This window comes from Vidua chalybeata, chromosome 8 (assembly GCF_026979565.1).
Source record: "Vidua chalybeata isolate OUT-0048 chromosome 8, bVidCha1 merged haplotype, whole genome shotgun sequence".
NCBI classification, from domain to species: domain Eukaryota; kingdom Metazoa; phylum Chordata; class Aves; order Passeriformes; family Viduidae; genus Vidua; species Vidua chalybeata.
The window spans coordinates 22,771,965-22,791,429 of record NC_071537.1 but is presented as its reverse complement, the minus strand read 5'-3'; the positions used below and the strand labels follow the sequence as shown (position 1 = coordinate 22,791,429).

General features: G+C 37.1%; 1 protein-coding gene across 10 annotated transcripts in view; it reads left to right on the top strand.

Annotated features, from left to right (window-relative positions):
- The window catches only part of KCNMA1 (potassium calcium-activated channel subfamily M alpha 1), a 421,854-nt gene that overhangs the window by 320,417 nt on the left and 81,972 nt on the right, over positions 1 to 19,465 (top strand). For 9 of the 10 annotated variants that reach the window (XM_053948612.1, XM_053948610.1, XM_053948611.1 and 6 more), the window contains one exon: positions 2,644 to 2,720. In XM_053948612.1, coding sequence (XP_053804587.1) covers positions 2,644 to 2,720 — 77 coding nt within the window. Of the gene's footprint in view, positions 1 to 2,643; positions 2,721 to 3,844; positions 3,998 to 19,465 lie in introns of all 10 variants that reach the window. The other variant, XM_053948609.1, reaches the window with a different exon arrangement.

Genomic DNA, 19,465 nt, shown 5'->3' with positions numbered 1-19,465 from the left:
TCATGGTTTGAAAAACATTTTCTTCTCATTTCTTTGGTATAGTTAATTATATTTTTTGTAGGATGTGAATATCTCGAAGACCAAAAATTTCTGCAGCAAAATATACGTGCTCAGAGAAGATGTTTTCCTTTTACATTTTGCATCTTGGAAATACTAAGGCAATTTCACAGCCTGAAAGAGTAATCTTCCTGGAAGTTTCTTAGAGAAATAAAGCGTGCTATGTTTAGGATTTACATATTCCATTGGTAGCTTCATGTTATATTGATTTTAGAAATGTTAATAGCATTCAGTGAGGTCTCCCTGCAATTTCAATTTGTATTTGAACCAATATGAAACACTGATTTGGTTCATCTCTTCTACCTGCTGTCTTTCTTGTGATGGGTCACTTAACTACCAATATAGTTTCACCTGCAGTGGCCATGCTATACTTAATCTAGAAGAAATAGTAGTAATCATCCTGGCTGATTAAAAAGGCTGTTTTTAATCAGAGGCTGTATATTGGTTTGATTTTGGTTTTTTATGTTTTGGACTGTGGATAGTTTTGTTTCAGTGGACTCCCAACTGTTGTAGCAATCTAACGATCTCATACTGTCAGCAAAATATATGGGTGGTTGCAAAGTGGGGGCTTTGCCTCTTACTGCCAAATTTTATTGAGAAATATGCAATGAGGGAATGGAGAAGATAGGGAGTTGACCTATCCTGAGTGTGGAAAAGTGCAAGGAAAATTCATAAGGTTAAAAAGTATGTTTCATTTCCTGTGCCAGCAAGAGTCCTGGTAAACTGTAACTGTCCTGCTGGATTCCAGCTGGGTGATCCTCATGAAATGTGTCATGGCAACCTTACGTGACATGTTGACTTGGCAGTCATGATTGAACTCTCCTGTGGGCAGTCTGATGCATATTTATTAAATCAGAAATTTTAGAAAATCTTATATAAAGTAAAAAATTTACCCTTTCTCTCTTCCTTATTTCTCCTTGTGCTGGCATGGGGCATCCACAACTTCCCTGCGCAACCTGTTCCGGTGTCTCACCACCCTCACAGACAAGATCTTTTTCCTAGTATCAGATCTAAACGTACCGTCTTTCAATATAAACCCATTCCCCCTTGTCCTGTTTCTAAATGCCCTTGTAAATAGTCTTGCCCCATCTTACCTGTAAGTTCCCTTCAGGTACTAAAGGCCACACTTGGGTAACCCAGAAGCCTCCTCTTTTCCAGGCTGAACATCCCCAGTTCTCTCAGCCCTTCCTTGTAGGAGAGGTGCTCTGTTTCTCCAGCCATCTTGGGGGCCTCCTCTGGACTCACTCCAACAGGTCTATGTCCTTCCTATGCTGGTAACCCCCAACACTGCAGGTGGGGTCTCACCAGAGTGGGGCAGAGTGACAGAGTCCCCTCCCTTGTCCTGCTGCCCACGGGGCTTTGGATGCAGCCCAGGACACGTTTGACTTTCTGGGCTGCGAGTGCACATTGCTGCCTCATGTCCAGCCTCTCATCCCCCAGCAGCCCCAAGTCCTCCTCAGCAGGGCTGCTCTGGATCTGTTCATCCCCCTAGACTGGTACTGGGGGTGGCCCCAACCCTGCACTTGGTCTTGTTAAACCACATGAATTTCCCAAGGGCCCAATTCTTGAGCTTGTCCAGGTCCCTCTGGATGATAGCCTGTCTTTCAGGTGTGGCAAAAGCACCACTCAGCTTGGTGTCATCTGAAAATTTGCTGAGGGTGCACTTGATGCCTCTGTCTGTGTCATTACTGAAGGTATTAAATAACACTGGTCCCAGTACAGATCCTTGAGGGACACCACTTGTTACTAGTGCGTGGTGGGACTCTGAGCCATTGTTCACTACCCTCTGGATGTGACCATCCAACCAATTCCTAATCCAACCATGGAATCCATCACCCCACTTTGGAGAGAAGGCTGTTGTGGGGGACCATGTCAAAGGCTTTACAGAAGTCTGGATAAATGACACCTGTAGTACTTCCTTATCCACTGAGGTAGTCATTTCATCATAGCTGGTTGGTCAGGCAGGATTTTCCCTTGGTGAAGCTGTGCTGGCTGTCTTGAATGACCTCCCTTTCCTCCATGTCCCTCAGCACAGCTTCAGGGGGATGTGTTCCATGACCTTTCCAGGTACAGAGGTGAGGCTCACAGGCCAATTCCCAGGGTCATGGTTTCTACCCTTTTTTGAGATCAACGTGCAATGCTGATCATACAGTAATGATCAAATGTACAGCCTGAAAAATTGGCACAGGGTGCTAGACAGTTTTTAAAAGAGACAGGTATACTACCCTGGTACAGCTGGTAAACAAAAAATTCTTTTTTTTTTTGTGATGAAGTTCATTGGATGATCTTTTTTCTAATTTGAAAAACAAATGAACTAATACACTGTGGCATAATTATAATACATCTTTCCAATTACTTTTCAAATAAAATTATATTAAAAGAAATACTAATTTGGAGCCTTATGTTTAAAATTAATGGTCTTGTAGCAAATATTTCCTACTTTAAATGTCCAAACCTTTGCAAAGATTAAAGTAAATTAGCAGGGGCACATTTCATTAATTGGTCACTTCAACAAGATGAAATATGGGACTAATTTCATTTATATGGATTAAGAAATGTGTCAGTTTTTCCATTCTGTTTCTCCAGGGCATATTTTTACTGCAAGGCCTGTCATGATGACATCACGGATCCCAAAAGGATAAAAAAATGTGGCTGCAAACGGCGTAAGTAATATTTCTATCCCTCCCTTCCTCTCCTTTTCATGAACTGTTCAGCCCTGAAGAATACCTGTACATGCATTTACATGTTTTACACAGTGGTACAGAAAAGCTAAGAAATAAATGCACAGCAACATAGTAAGTGATATTTGGGTTTCTGAAGTCCATATGTTTTTATTACATTTCACACCACTCACACCTGTGTCTTCATTAAAAAGTAAATTAAAGTCCAGTGCTAACAAAAACTGAAGAATTAAGTCAAGCTAAATCTAATTGTGGAGGTTTCTGAGTTAAGAATTAGCCAACAGTGAGGTTTTTCTCTCATTCATAACATGCAGATTCTGCAAAAGAAGAAACTAGGGAATTATATTTTATCATATAGCTATTGAAATAAATGAACAGGTTTACTGGAGGAAAAGGTTTTCTGGAAGAAATTAAATATTAGCACCTCTTACATATATCCTTTTAGCTATAATGCTAATATTAGGTTTAGTTAAGTTTTTAAACTGTTTGGACAGTTTTTAATGAAGAAATAATTGAGCATTTGAATGGAGATGAGACTTTGCATCTGAATTTCTATAAATATGTAGTAATCAGCATTTTACCCATATATACTTTGAAAGGACCTTTTTCAGGAGCTATCACAATCACACTTTGACCAAAGATGTGTTTGACCCATGCATATTTGTAATACCAATAGCAAAATTATTTAGGAATCAATTTCTCATTGAATATATAAATATTTATGTGCATTCCATGGTATTCTGCAGTGAAAAAGATAATTCAGTTTAAAAGTATTGATTAGGTAAATTGAAAGATCTCAGAAGGGTTTGATCATGCCTATTTTACCATTACTTTTAAATGGGAAAAATCTCTCTTATTTATACCTTGAGTCTGCATTATCAGTGCACTGTTATAGAGGATGGAAGAAAGACTAAGCTGAACATTCTCTGGCTTTTGGAGCACCTGAAATGAATGAACTCTTGAAGATCATTTTCAAAAGAAAAAAAAAATTGTCACTGGAGATTTTTTAAAAAACTCCTCTCCTCCAAAACACCAAGAGTGTGGAACAATAGTATGATAGGGAGAAAGCAGCTGGAACTGACAGAAAATGGTATTTATCTTCCCAGTAGCCACAAGGAGAGCAAAGCACATGGAAAGCATGCCTGATGTGGAAGGAATGTATGCATTGCCTAACATATTGGAAAAAAATTGTTCAAGAACAGTTTATCCATGTGAGAATGTGACCTTTGAACTGCTGCCAAAGCCAATGAGTCTGCTGAGTAAGTTCTGGTAAAGCCAGTTACAGATGCCTCAGGGTGCCTGTAACTCTCAGATGAAATCTTTTTTCAAAATTACTCAACAGTTAAAGAGAAATATGTTACCTGCTTAATTTTATCTGGTTCTGTCAGGAAAAAAAAAAAAAACAAGAAAAAACCCTATTTTATTTCTATTTTCTTCTCTACTGCTCCTTCACATGGTGTATGCTTTTTAAACATGTCCTGCTTAAAAAAAGAATAAATGCCAAAGATCTCTCCATTTAATGTGAGAACTACACTTTTCATTGTCATTTGCTAGAAGATAGGAATCAGGAACTCACATAATAAAGGTTAAGAGCCCTTTATTATTACATGTTAATGAGAATCAAGGAAAACTTCTCAGTATTTTGAAACCTGGGAGGAAACAGGGTATGACCCAGCCAACACAATGGATATCACCAGCAGTAAGACCATGGAGAGGCAAGAGTAACAATTTCTGTAAGTAGCAGTTGGAAGGGTTACAAATGGCATGGTCACACATATCAGTCCAATAAATGAAAAGGTGTTGGGCAGATGAACAAACAAAATTATTGAGTTAGTGAGGCAGAGGAAGAAGGTGGCTCTCAGAGCTGTTGCAGTGAGCACTGAACACTAAGGAGGGAATCCTCTGAGTCAGGTGAAGAATAATGGTCAGAGAGAATAATATCTTAAATTTCCCTTTCATTGTCTCCCCTCTCCTCAGTCTCCCCTCTCTCCTCCTGTTTCTTAGACATACCAGGGGTCACAGGTACCATGATAGCAGGCAGCCTATAGTAGAGCTGAGAACAGCTTTCAATGAGGAGCATGCTCACAAGCATTAGAAATAAGGCAATTGCTTTTCTTTTAAAGAGCTGTCAGTCAGAAGAAAAACTGAAATGAAAAATTTCAATAGTAATTAGTGATTTTTTTGTTTTTCTCAAATTTTGTTGACAATTTTGAATCCCTTTTATGGGATCTGCTTTCTGGGTTTGGGTTTTTTTTTAAGGTAAGTCTTTAGCACAGAATATTATTCACATAAAATGTTTTAGCTTTCAAATCACTAATCACTTTTGAAAAAACTTAGATATGTTATCCATCTGTAAATGATGCAAATAATTGGTCTTAAAAATGCAATTCTAACCAAAACAAAGCATAAATTGAGAAAACTTCCTCCCTGTTTAGTTAGAAAACTGTCAACTGCGACGTCAACATGTAACACATCACTATGCCAACTTGATTTTTGACACTGCATACACATGCATCTGTATAGTTCTGTATGACAAATACATGCTTTAATGAGCAAGTAACATAGTAATTAGAGGCAGCTGAATGTGGAGAATATGTAAGATGAAAGGAAAAGTTGTATATAAAAATATTGACACATTCAGGTGAATTAAATGTGAAAGAAATTGAAAACTTAATTATGGTGGCTCTAATTAATGCAGTTTCCCATAATGGTTAACCCACATTCTTTAATAATGCATCTGAGGTTGCACTTCAGTTTAGATACTTTCTGAATATTAACTTGGGGTATTGTTGGGGTCTGAACTTGAGTCTGACCTACATAGCCATTTGTCCAAACTCATTAGGCCTAATATTAATAATTCAGGGCAGATCAGTACATTTCTACAAGGCCAAGGATAATTCATGTAATCCTGCTTTCCTTTTGCAGTTTCTTTGCCATCCCTTTCTCCTTACCCATCCAACTCCTTGAATAACACATAAATGCTGATGGCATATTGTCCAGAGAAATACTTGTGTGAAAATTTTATTCACAGATTGTTAATTTTTTTAATGTTTTCAATCTCTTTCCTATTCCACTTAACTGTAGTCTTTGCAGCAAGAGGCCAAATATATGCATATATTTATATAAAACGCTACCACATTGGGATGAACTCTCTAAACTGGATGACCTGTTCCTCCTGTTTCTTTCATTTTGTGCAACAGCTATGGTCTAATTCTCTATATATTTTTTCCAGTGACAGTGCTTGCTGTGAACGGTGGGGGTTGAACCCCAGAGGGGACAAATCATGTGTACATTGATGTGTTTGAAGGAATTTCTTGTAATCTATGATAATTGACAAACTTTTGATTTATTTTTCCTCTTGCTGCCTTGGAACACGACCCCTACTATATTTTAACTGCACACTGATAGTGATCTATTGTGAGTAAAAATGGGTTCCCTGTAGCCCAGAGTGCGGTCCAACCTGTCTTTCTCTAGCAGAGAGTATTTTTGTTCAGTATTTTGGTTCTTTTCTTTATTTATGTTGCATGTAGCAGTGACGTCATACCCACAAGTTTCTCATTGTTTACACCAATGGAGATTAGGGTGACGTTGAAGAAAATACAGCAGTTTTCCCTTCTTCCACCTATTTGCCCCTTTTTTCCACAAGCTTATTTTTTAATCCCTAAATGAAAATTAGATCTTGGCAATAGCATTTCCTTGAAATTATTCTAGAGATATCTCATGAATTTTTAGGGATATTGGTTAGGCTGGGGTAATTGCTACTATAGCACTCTTTGCCTGGTTAAATACAATTCAATTATCAGGTTCCTGTTTAGTTTTTTGGTACTTTGTCCTTTCCATTGCACAGCTGACACAAAGAGTAGCACAGCAGTCTTTTACTGTCCTTAGCTAACTTTTTTCTCCCCAATGACAGAAAAAAAAAAGATTTATGGGAGAAAGCCAGACAGTGAATTAAAAGTGTGGTTTTTCATATATAAACCCAGTGATATCTTCAACAGGAAACAAGCTGCAGTGATTATTTTCCTGAGCTTGCTGGTTTTGACACTACTTACATAAGTAGACACACACTAACTTTTCAGGATCTCACCTGTGAAGTTTAACAGTACTATTATATATAGAATATGAACTTTATGGACCACTTCATGTCAATCTAGGTCATACCACTTGAAACTGCAGAATCTATGAAGGCTCTCACAGCCACTTTATGTGTACACTCATAAAGACAGCATTTGGGACATGGAAAGAATTTGCTGCTTAGAAATGTACTGGTACAAGTACATGGTACTGCATAATGCTGTACAGTATGTACAGGTACTGTACAAGTGCTGCAAAGAAATGTACTGCTTATAGAGCAGTGTTGGGATTATATGGGCTTGTTCTTTCAAAGAGTAAGGGGGATCGAGTATCTCATAGCTGCAGTGCAGCGTTGCTGTGCCAGATTGAGGCTGTACTTTACTGTGTACTTGCAGCTATTCTAAGTAAAGGAGGCCATGAAACTTCAGCATTTTACTAGATATTTTGAATTTATTGTGTGATAACACTTCAGGTCTTAATCAGGATTGAGATATTTTCCCCCTCTCAGCTCTGCACACTGTAGGATCCTGCAAAGAATCAAGGAATAATTATGCTTGTGATAAAGTTCTGGCCTTCTTGTAATTATGGTGGCCTGCATTATGATTATCATTATTTACTATTTATTTTATTGTGGTGCCTGCAAACTACACTAAGGAGTTGAGATCCTATTGTGGAAGAAAATATTCAAGGATAGAACAGAAATTTCTTCAAACATCTATTTTTAGCCAATAGAATGACACAGCAGAAAGATGAAGCAGCAGGAAAAAGCAGATTGTGAAACAGGTCAGCATGATAAGAATCAACAGTAAAACAAATAAATTCTGTGGATGAAATGGTGAATCCTATTGACTTTGAGCCAAAATATTGGAAGTAATCTGGATTTATCTGAAGCAATGTATTTATTTAAAATATGTTCTTATGTTGAGACCTTTCTGAACTAAAGAAATTCATTTAAATGGTAATAAATAAGTAAAAGAACACTTCATGCTGTGAAAGAACTAGAAAAACAAAGGTCATGTAGTTTTGGTTTGTTTTTTTTTCCATTTCCCCAATAGCTTAAGTTTGTTTAGAAATGTAGTTTGCTTTGAGAGTACAGTGGCTGAGAGTCTTCTGTAAGGTAATGAAGGAAAGGTCATGATCAGATTTGAAAATTAAAATGAATTGGTCTATAAATGTGCTATTATATCAAAACCTGTGAGTCATTCTTATATCTACTAAAATAGGGCAAGATGTCCACTCAGATCTCCTGCTGTTCCTACACTTTTGACATAGAACAGCACCTTGTGAATTGGAGCAAACAAGTAACCAGTTGACATTGATGGCAAAAATTGCGAGTGAACAAGCTCACTTGCTAGTCTTGAAGCTGTCTTGTAAAAATTAAATAATGGAGAGATAGATTTGCCTGTTGTGTTAAGGTTAATAAATTCTACAAGCAGTTTAAGGTACACTGCTGTATTTTTCAGGAAACTGAAACTGTGCTGGGGGAAGTCCTGTCTGTGTTTCAGTCTCATGATGCTAACCAGCATTGCTGGCAAGCGATCACTCCGGTCTGGTCGCCTTTAATGCTGATGATTTTTCACTCATAGTTTGGATCATGAGAACTTGATGAATTGAAATAACATTGTGCATTTCAATTCTGAAGTGTCTTGGGACCTTTTTGTACCATTCGGTGGTCAGGAAGCCTCCGGTTCCTGCTCCTAAGCAGCTGCTACCTGAGAGAGATCCACTAGATGTCCTCGGAGCTCTACCCTGGCTACTCTGAGCCCAGGGAAAAGCTTAGTGACAGGAGCAGTACCAGGATGGGGTACAGCCTGTGGTTCACGAAAAACCAGGAAAGAAGAAGGAACACTTTGTTCTGCTTTCTTTAAAGAAATTAAAAAAAAAAAAAAAAAAAAAGAAACGAAAAAGATAAAGGAGCTGTTCCTTGACATTTTAGGTAGAGAATAATCTGCAGTTTCCTTTGCTTATTTTTGCAGCTGGAAATATTTCCCATTACTGTTTGTGAACTCTAAGTAACACTTCAGATCCAGACAATCTACACATTTTAACTGTACTTTTTGAATTTTGAGATCAGAAAGTAAGGTATTGTGAGATGCTTAGACATCTGGGGAACTATTCTTTCTTTTATAGAAAGGGAGGCTACTGCCTTCTGAGAAAAATTGCATCTGAAAGTTTCTAGAGTATTTATTTACTTTATAAATAATTGAAAGAAACTTTGCACTCCTTTTACTCTTAATTAGTTCATATGTGCCTTGTTTTGTAAATTATTTAAGGAGTCTTAACTTAATGTCCATAAAAACTTCCCCTGATATTTTTACTGATTAGTTTTACAAATGTTGTGTGATTGTCATTATATTAAGGAGAAGGATCTGTCTTCTCTTTTTTTTCCTATTTATTATATAATTGCAAATAGGAAAGTAGTTTCCTTTATGTCCCAACTTTTGTTTTCACCAGTATCAAATTACAATTCTGTTCAACATTTATAACACATCTAGGAATAGAAATAAGTTGATTCTTATGCAGGTTCTACAGGTGTCAAATAAATTTAACACATACCCAGAGGCTGTTCTTAAGGTCCCCCTGTCTCTTTGATGATTCCCATTTTCTGTTAATGTTTATGGAAGTTTTATAGAAAATGGTATGTGTGTGGCTGAACCATTTAAAATCATTTCTGTGCTGTCTTTGATCTTGTCACTAGTCATCCCTACTAATAATGCGTGTTTTGTTTTATTTGAACTAAGTATTGTATTTGGTGTGAATGTAACTGACTGTATAAAAGGAATGAAGAGTAACAGCATGTTTTCTTTCCAAAAGTTATTGCTCTGATATGCAGTTGCTTATATACTGGTTGAAACCCTTGTGGCAAGTCCTTTCTGCTACTTATATTTCCAGGTCCTGGCCTGTTTCCTGCATGTTAACAATGTGAAATATTCAAATGATGCATGATTTCCAGAACAACTGACAATAATAGTTAAAAACAGTCCCTGAAGGGTATTGCTTTTGAGAAACACCATCATGTCCTTCCCCTATTGAAGAGAAGGCCTTAAATTTCCAACTTTGTTGGTTTAAGTATGATGAAAATGGTACAAAAAGTTTTCATTCCCAGCCTTCTTTGCCCTTAAGGATGATTTCTTTTAAATTTCCATAAATGTGTCCTATCCTATTATTCAATGTTGACAAGATATGGCCAGAAGTAAATGAAAACCAGGGACTGTTACTAACCAATGATGTAGCAGTGGGAATTCCTGAGCAGTGTGTTTTGCTACAGCATTTGATTAGAAAAAGTCCTTCAAAACAGCTATAATTACAGCAAAATGGGCCTGCTTTTTTAACCTCACCTACTGTCAGTGTGTCTCACAAATGCCCTTTATTTTTCTTTAATTTCCTTAAAAAATAAGAAAGTAGGCATACTGGAAAGGCTGTCACACTTTTGGTAACTTATTTCACTTTTCTTTTGCTGTCCAACTTTTCAACTTTAAAGAATGTGTTGGGAAGAGTTAGAGGGAAAACATGGGAAAATGCTGTTTTGAATTTTCTGTGTAGTTTGAATGTGTATGCATCAAAAGCTGCAGTGGAAACCTTCTTACTAAAAGCCAAGCTCTGAGGAATGATGTACTATGCAATGAACAAGCCTGATGCTGCATGATGAATTTCTGAAGAGCTGTAAGATAACTCTACTAGGATGCTAAAGGAACATGGCATTAGTCATGTGAGCAAAGTTGTAGAGGAATGGGGTCGCTGCTGAAGAGATCACTCATTCATCTCCCTCAATGCCTGTTTTCCACAATCATAATGTTACCCTTGCTTGACAAGTATACTGTATGGCAAGTCATCAAGGCCTTAGAACAGGACTTGACCCATCTGAGTGATTTCAATCCCTCTTTCCTGGTGACTGTGGGATTAAGAAACTGGAAAAAAAAATTCTCTTAAATTTAATGTCATTTCCCTAATGCAAAAAAGACATCCTAAACTGATGGTACAGGCCAGAGAAACATTACCTTTTTTCTGCATTTGCTTTTAAGGTTTTGTTTTTGCCTGTCAGTGTTGTTTTGTTTTTAGTATAATTGAGTCAGTTCAATCTAAACCATTACCAAAAGTTGGTTCAGTGCAGCATATGAAACAATCTAAATGGCCTTTGGATTCTTTGAGACCTAAACACACCTGATTCAGATGGCATACAAAATTCCAGGATGGTAATTATAAATGCATTTATAAAATAGGATGCTCTATATTTCTAGAAAGAGTAACAAGGACATTCAGATGACTGAAAGATAAAGATGTTCTGTCTAACCTGGCACTCATTTTGGAACTAACACCTAATTCTATGTTCAGTTTTATTTTTTTTTTCTTGACTGACTTTTGAATCCAAAGCAGAAACCATGCCAATGATTGGTTCAGCATGTTTCAGTGGACCAATGCTCTGTGTGCTTTTGGTGATGCCTTATTTGTGAACTGAACTTAATGTTGAGCATATTTACCATTTTTATTTTTGTCTCTTATATGGGCAAATTTTGGTATTCTGTCAAGAGTTAATTTGAGTTCCTGAAGATAAAATGTAAGCAAAATTAATTTTTTGGAAAATTTTATTAATATCTTGTAACTCTTTATTAATGTATAATTAATTGCAGTAAAGGTGTTCCTTGGCACAGTTTAATACAGAAACATTATTATAATACATTTAAGAATAAATATATGTATATATATGTGTGTATGTATAATGCATATGTGCGTATGAGTGTGTGTATGTAAGAATATATGTGTATGTGTGTTTCTGTGTGTGTATACATACATATATATATTTATATATGAAGAAATCTCTGATTTTTACAGGAAACAGGGTAGGCCAAAATATCTAATGGGCTAGCAACTTTTGTTTTCATTTTAACCCAATGGTATTAATTGTGCCAAGGGAAAAGCATATTCTTAGTATTCTGTGTTTTTACTGTGTTCTATTCTGATCCAAACACTTGACTGTAAACAGTATTTTTTCCCCATGACTGCGGTCACCCTCTAAGACTGAACAGAAATAAAGAGCAATTAATCTTTTGCCCTACTTTTAATGTACAGCCAAAGTGTTATCAATAATCTCATTGCATTTTTTTTTCCTGGGTCAAGACTGTTAACATTGACTAAGGCCTGTATTAAATCCCTTAAATTACCTTCCAGCTGCCTTGTTATATATATAACCTTGCCATTAACCTGCTGCTCTTCCTCTCCTCCCATCCAACACATGGGTATAGCCAAGATGTCCATCTACAAGAGAATGAGACTGGCATGTTGTTTTGATTGCGGACGCTCTGAGCGTGACTGCTCTTGCATGTCAGGCAGTGTACATAGTAACATGGACACCCTTGAGAGAGCCTTCCCACTTTCTTCTGTCTCTGTTAATGATTGCTCCACCAGTTTACGTGCCTGTAAGTTTTAACACCAGCACATGCTGTTCCATGTTTGTGGTGTCTGTGGTATCATCCCTGTCTTGTGTCGTGCATTGTAGTTCTGTGAGTTTTACTGGGCTGATGCTTTTTCAAAAAATCAACCCCAAATTTGATCACAGCTCTGTATTTATATTTCTGTTTTTATTTTTGATGCAAAAAATGTAAATCATTATTTTGCTTTATGTGCTCTTTATGAAGCGTCCTCTTGCAATAGCCTGCAGGACCTTAGTAGTGCAGTGTTGTGACGTATTTTCTATTTAATTCATACAATACATATTGTCATTAATTAAGCAGTAAGTTCTTTGGTGGAGGACCAGACCTGTGTCTAAATCTGTGACTGGTGCCAAGCGGGTAGCTTTAATAACGCTGGCGCTAGAGCACCATACAATGGGCAGTGAATAAATATGCAAGATACAACGTAGTAGCTGAACTGTAGAAGCTGGAATTCTATTCTGTGCTGCTACTTTTACCTTTAGTTTTGTTTGTAACTCTTTATTCTCAGTGAAACGGGATCTTCCATCTAATACTGAAGTCACAGAAAATCAGTTTTGTAAAATCAGTTGTACTTTTTGTAGCGCCTCTTTAGAAAAACTAGGCTGATGCAAATCCCTGGTACAAATGTTTTGAAATTAAATGTAGAATCTGTTCCATAGGACAGTAACATTCTGGAACGTGCCCTGAAAGCTCTTTTGAAAGATCAGAGTTGAGAGGGAGAAGACAGAGAACCTAGAAAAATCCTGCATGGCCATTAATTCTTCAGATAAGCTGTAGGGATTCCAAAGCTTGGATTATCAGTGTGGTGTCATCAGCTGAGGAAGATTGTTAAATGGCTTTTTGTTTGTTTGTTCATTTCATTTTCTTGTCCTCTTTAGTTATTCTTAACAGGCAAAACTATGTCTTGGGACAGGAGCTGTTTTCCTTTCCCTACCCAAATGGCAAAGAAAAGCTATAAAATTATTCAGCTGTGAGAATAGACTGGAGTTTTGGTCAGGAAGCATGTCCATTTTCCAAGGCAAGTCATTATGGAGGAAAGTGCCTTCTGCTTTGAAGCCTATAATGTAGTTTTTAGATTATGCACCTGGTTGTCTTTTGGTACCATATGTATTGCAGTATGTAGCCCAAGTGGTGAAAGATTTTGCTTTAACTACTTTGACTTATGAACTATTTTTCCAGTCACAAATTTTATAATTGTTACATTTCTTTTGTCTGAAGACTATATTAATTGAAAGTATTCCAGTAGGATTTCTTGGAGATTTTACCAAAAATCATCTCTCTCTGTGTATAAGCACTCCAAACATCCTAGCTGTCTACTTGCTTGCAGCTCATGTATCACCATTTCCAGTTTTAAATCCAGTTCTAAATCGCAGGAGATTTTATCCTTTAACAAGAAATTTATCAGGGTAAATGTAGTAAAGCATACTTTGTTAAGAAAAGTGAACAAGAAACCTTCCTGTATTGAGAATTGCTGCAGGCAGTTTTTGTACAGTGTAACAGCCTCAGTAACACCATGCCTGGTAGAGTTTGTGGAGTACAGCCTGGTGCAGAGAGTTTGTGTCTGGGTCCTGGCACTGGTGTTAACAGCAACCAGATTAGTATAAATTAATATGTACCCTGCAAGTAGGTAAAATTTCTGCCATTAGCACTGTTTGGCAAGGAAAGAAAAACTAATTTGTAGGTTTACCATAGCTTTCAAGTCCACTTAAGACTCTACAGAGGCAGATAAAGTAAACATTTTTGATTGTGTTGCCTGCTGAGCCAAAACCCTCCACAATAATGGTATTATTTCCAACAAAAGCCAGAGCTTTTTGGGAAACATGTTAGAGCTATGTTATATTTTGAAGGATAAGTGAAATTGACAACGTTGTGGATTTTTAGCATCCTATCCTTCATGGGCCTTTTCCCCCCTTCATCACTCCATCAAATCAAAAGAGATCTCAGTCTTCCCCTTGTGAGACTAGTCACCTTTGACTGTTAATAATAAGTACGAAAATCAATACCAATTCACACTCCTTGCAAAGCAGCATAAGCCTTTCTTTTCCAATTAAAATATATATATGCACGCAACATTGCACTGGCAGGGCTTCAATAGAAATCAGTGTGTTTTCTTTGCAGTGCACAGGGGTCGGACGATGCCCATCTTGACAGAGCTAGTTAGCTCGAAGAATGGTGGGGAGAGTCAGCTTTTCATTAAATATGAGCAGATGTGAAATGTAGAGTGTTTGACAATTAGAAATGGCAGCAGCAGGGCCCCAGAATCAAAGTGAGGTCAGATTGGTGGATCAGATTACCTCTCTTACATTCTTTAGTTGTTCTGAAAATCATTTTAAATTAGTGTCAGTGGAGCCATGATGGGTTTTGCCCTTTGTCTTTTATGCTACGACTGTATTGTTTCCCCAGACACTCATTAAAGGTCATTATACTATTACAGGGCTTGCTTTGGTCGTGGTGCCCCAGTTGAGTTGGTCTGCTTCTACAATTGCTTAATGTACTTCTTTCTTTCTTTTTTTTTTTTAACTTTTGATTATAAAAGTGGGCTTTTTTTCCAAGGTAAATAAAATCACAGACCATTGTAGGCAGCTTCTTGAAACAATGAGTAGTTTTTGTAAGAATTAGTGCTGTTTCTAAAAATTGGATGTTGAGTAGAAGATATCAATTTATATATTCAGTGGTGTACACAGGATTTAATCTTTTAATTGTATAATCTGCAGAGAAAGTAACACTTGCAGTGTATTTTCCACTGTGAATGAGTCTCTCTGTTATTATATTGTTTCTACTTTCAGCAAATGAAAATGATATTTTCATTAGATATAATTACATTAAAAGAGCTTTTGAGTTTATAGGCTATTTTCTGAAAAAATATACTTAGTTTTTCTAAATGCAAGGAAAGAGAATTTTAAGGATTTTTTTGTATCTACATTTTGTCAAGTTTAGCTATATTTGGTAAATTGCTACATGAATAGCAAATGGTCCAAGTATTTTTGCATTGGAGACTCAAGTCAGGCAGAGTGAAGAGAGGCACTTAGCCACTGAAAAACCTGGGGTGGTTTGTGAACTATAATTATGTTATTAGCAAGTGTGATGTTTCTGCTTAGGTCTGTGCCAAGTCTTGGGGGGTGCCATTCAAATGATTAATTGATACAGACAGAATCTTAACCTGAACCATTAAATTTCTGTGTTTCTTCATCACCATATGGCTGTGCTTCTCAGGAACATGAAAAGTTCATGTTCCTAAAGGAAACCTTTCCTTAAGTTGTTGTACTCGCTGCCATGGGAATTTAAATTTTCAAGGATATTCTTGATATTAGGCCCAGACATATCTAATTCAGCTTGTAAGGAAACATGCTTTTGCATGCTTTGGTAGTTCGGAGAAGCTTTATGGGAAGACTTTTGCTGTGGTGAATATCAGGGATCTCTGGAGACAAAATAAAAAAATAGTTATTGCTCTATTTTGAATTCAGGGCTCAACCCAGACTCTTAGACATCTTACATGGAAAGACCATACTAAGAAAAGATGGAAAAAGCTTAACTTTTGAAAGAAGCAAAGCATGTTTCTACCTGTGTGCCAGACCCAGTTTACAGTCATATATTCCATATAATCTACTATCAGCAGGTTTTATTCTGTACAGACAAGTTAGCTGCTGAATCTTTCTCAAAGGACCTAAAATCATGTTCTGCAAGCTTAGGTGAACATTTTGGATACCAAAGTTAGTAAACTGTGCTGAAACTGTAACTGGTGATGGGGACTGTAGCAGGCCAAGAAAAGCTCCAGCTTCTTCATTGACTTTGGACTCTGCCTGTGTGTCTTTAGAGCTGGGAAAGCCAACTTCTATACTGAGAGTTGAAATGATGTGTAACTTACTGATTTATCCAGGGAGATGGATGCAGACCTTGGTCAGTGTATCTAAAACTCATCAATTGTGTAAATATGCTTGGGTTTTTCTAAATGAGTTGACAATTATTAAGTCTCGGGAACAACCCCTCCAAACTAAGCTGTTTTCAGAAGGTAGAATGGTAACAATGAGACAACCTGGCTCATTGCTAGATAATATAAATAATGAGGCATGCACTTTTTCAGGTAAGCTTTGTGAAGCAGCATATATCCCTATGCTGATGAGAGTAAGCTCTGCCCAATTTGTGATGTCTGTAACAAGGAGATGAACTCCCACATCATCACGGGTTGGAGGCACTGCTAAGTTTAGCAGTGAAACCTTTGAAAAATTGGGATAGTGGGGGAAGGAAAGATCAAAAAGTCTGCTTTTAATTTCTTTAGGCCTTTATGCATAGTAGTGATTCTTGCCAGGGTCACAGGAAGGGACTAGTGAGTGGCTTGCTTTTATGGGTACAAGCTAGGAAGGATGCTGTCTGCATCCTGTGGAGTGAATTTAGCAGAGGGTCTTATGCAAGGTGACATGGAAATTATGTTTGCATTTTTAGTTCCTGAGTGTGGCTGGTTGTCACGAAACTCACCATGACAGTTTCTTACCACCAGGCAGCAGATTCTTCCTGTTACCTCCTTGGTGTGGGACAGATGCTGGCCAGTTAGGTCTCCTTCTCTACTGCTTTCGAGCTATTTCAAGCGACAGATGCCAGAGCTGGCTCGGTTTCAGCTTGAGCATTTCTGTCATAGCCCTGCCTTGAGCCCAAATTCTGACCTTTACTATATGAAGTAAAGTATTTATGAACAAGCAGTGGCTTGATCCAGAGCAGGCTTAGAGCAAATGTCAAGTGTCAAGTCAGTCTCCTGCCTCCTTATACCACCTGCATTAGGAACCTGGATTAGACCCTAGACTACAGCATTGACTGCCTTAGGCTTTATGGGTCTGGAGAGACATAACTTATTAACAAAGAGTTATTAAATTTTTATCAGTTTTATAACGCAATGTAAATGCCTTCTATGAATCTACATTGTATTCATTATCATTTAAAACGTTAATTAAGTCAAAGTTGCATTTAATTTACTTCTAAATGTGCCTTTGGGAGGAAGCTTTTTAAAACAGCTGTAGGATTGAGAAGCTCATTGATGCTGGGAAGTTGTTAGTACCATTTTTTAGGATAGGTCCCCCAAACTGATTGCCATTTTGACTCTTAACTAGTTTGTGTGGATGTTATTGGTCAAGGTCTCTAATTAATATTGAAACAACAACAGCAGAAAACTATCAGCTCACGCTAATCACAGAGACACTTTGATATGTAATTCATGTTTTTTTCCAATTACTTTAAAAAATTTGTTATGTAAATCCTGTACATAGCATACTTGTTATAATTTATTTTCTTTCATATCCTTATTATTTGACTCCTTTTATAATTCAAGGAAAAAACATATTCACTGATTTGGAATATTTACCCTCAGATTGAGAGAAAAAGAAGTCTTCTGGCTTATATTTTATACATTTTATGTAATCTGAAGGTATTGTAGTATATAGAAGGAGGTGCTCATTGAAGTATACAACAGACCACAATATTGTTTCAACAGATAAAGTGGAATGCAGTTTAGTATAAAACCCCCTAGAATGAAAGCCCTTGCTTTATGTATGGCAGTGTTTTTGCTTTTGATGCATTGTGATATAAAACCAAGAGAAATATGTAAAAAATCAAACACAGTGAATCCATCACCTGATTATTCCATGAGACCTCTAGCACATTTAATATATGCATACCTTTAATCAGGTTTGCAGTGACATTAGTAGTCACTAATATAAATACTATGTGGCTCATACTTCTAGCACTGGAAGCAGGGGCAGCCAACCTATTTCTTACCTAGGCTAGGAAACTCTATTGAATTAGAACAAGAGCTCTTCAGATTTTATCAAGGTCAGTGTGGGTCCAGCAGAGTGGATCAGCACCCAGTCTGAAAGTCAGAATCAACTTAAAAGACAATTTTTCTGAGTCTTTGTATCTTCTACTGAGTACCTAGGACCTTCTGAGGTATTTGTGTACGCCGGGAAACAGAACCTCATGAACTATTTATGTTCTGCATGAAAAGAGGAGATTGTTGTCATATAACTCCATATGTGGTTCTTGAAGTGCCACAAGACAAGTGCCCATGCTGTACTGTTGCTTTGATTAGAGTTATAGTAGACAGGAGGGGGTTGGACAGAACACATGTGGAAAAGTTTTAATTTATTTAAAAAAAATCATAAATACATTTATTTCAGTATGTAAATTCTTAACTATGTTGATAATATACTATAACATAAAGTTCCATCATCCTTTCACTGTTTGAGACTATTCACCTACTTCTTTTAGCATTTTTTATAATACTATGAAATATCTTTCCTTATGATACTTAATAGTGAATGCTGTAATTCTGTGATTCACTTATTATCAAAGATTTGGGAAACATAATGTGTACTATCTCACACAGACATGCTTCACTGATACTGATCAGCTCTTGTTAGCACAGTACAATTATTCTCAAAAGGAAGGGTGGAGAAAGCATTATTACTGTGTAAGATGTGTCTGGTGTTATCTGGTCAAACACTCCTGTGTGCTTTTTAGTTTGACTGGAAATTTTACCTTGGCAAATGGGGAACAAAAGTGCCAGAAGGCAAAGATCCCAATCTTGACTGTGCCACTGACTTACTACGTGACTATAGTTCTTCCTCCCCTCAGAAAATGAAAATACTCTATTCTCAATCTATTATACTATATTACATTTTGTGCTGAGAAGTGCTTTGAGATCTTTACATTTTGAAGTCCTAAATATAAGCCTGAATGTTGTTTTGACATAGTTATTCCCCTTCAGAGGCCAATTTTCAGATTTTCTGATCTTTGCTTAAGAATGTAGATGCACAGCAAGAACGAGAGGAGAGTGAAATGGGGTACAAGACAAAAAGAAGGTGTGGGGAAATTACCATAATTGCCTTGCTGCTGTCTAATTTAGAGAGGTTTAGAAAGGGTATGCTGTATGATAGGGCAGGAATAACTTGAGTTTATCTGCATCAGCAGAGAAGTATCTCTACTGCCTTATTTTTTAAATAATCTGAAGTTTTCAGCTGCTTCTGAACTTTAATTGGAATGCAGACCTTGTTTACTATGAGGAACTGCTGAAGGAAAACCAAAAATTCATTATAGCATCTTTGATCTTTGTCATGCAATTTCCTTTGTTCGTTCTTGCATAAGAGATTTTGCTTGCACTATGCATGTTCCTTTCTCCTGGTCCCATGTTCCTGACATTATCTTCACTCTCTCACTCCATAATGCTATATGTTCCCTGAC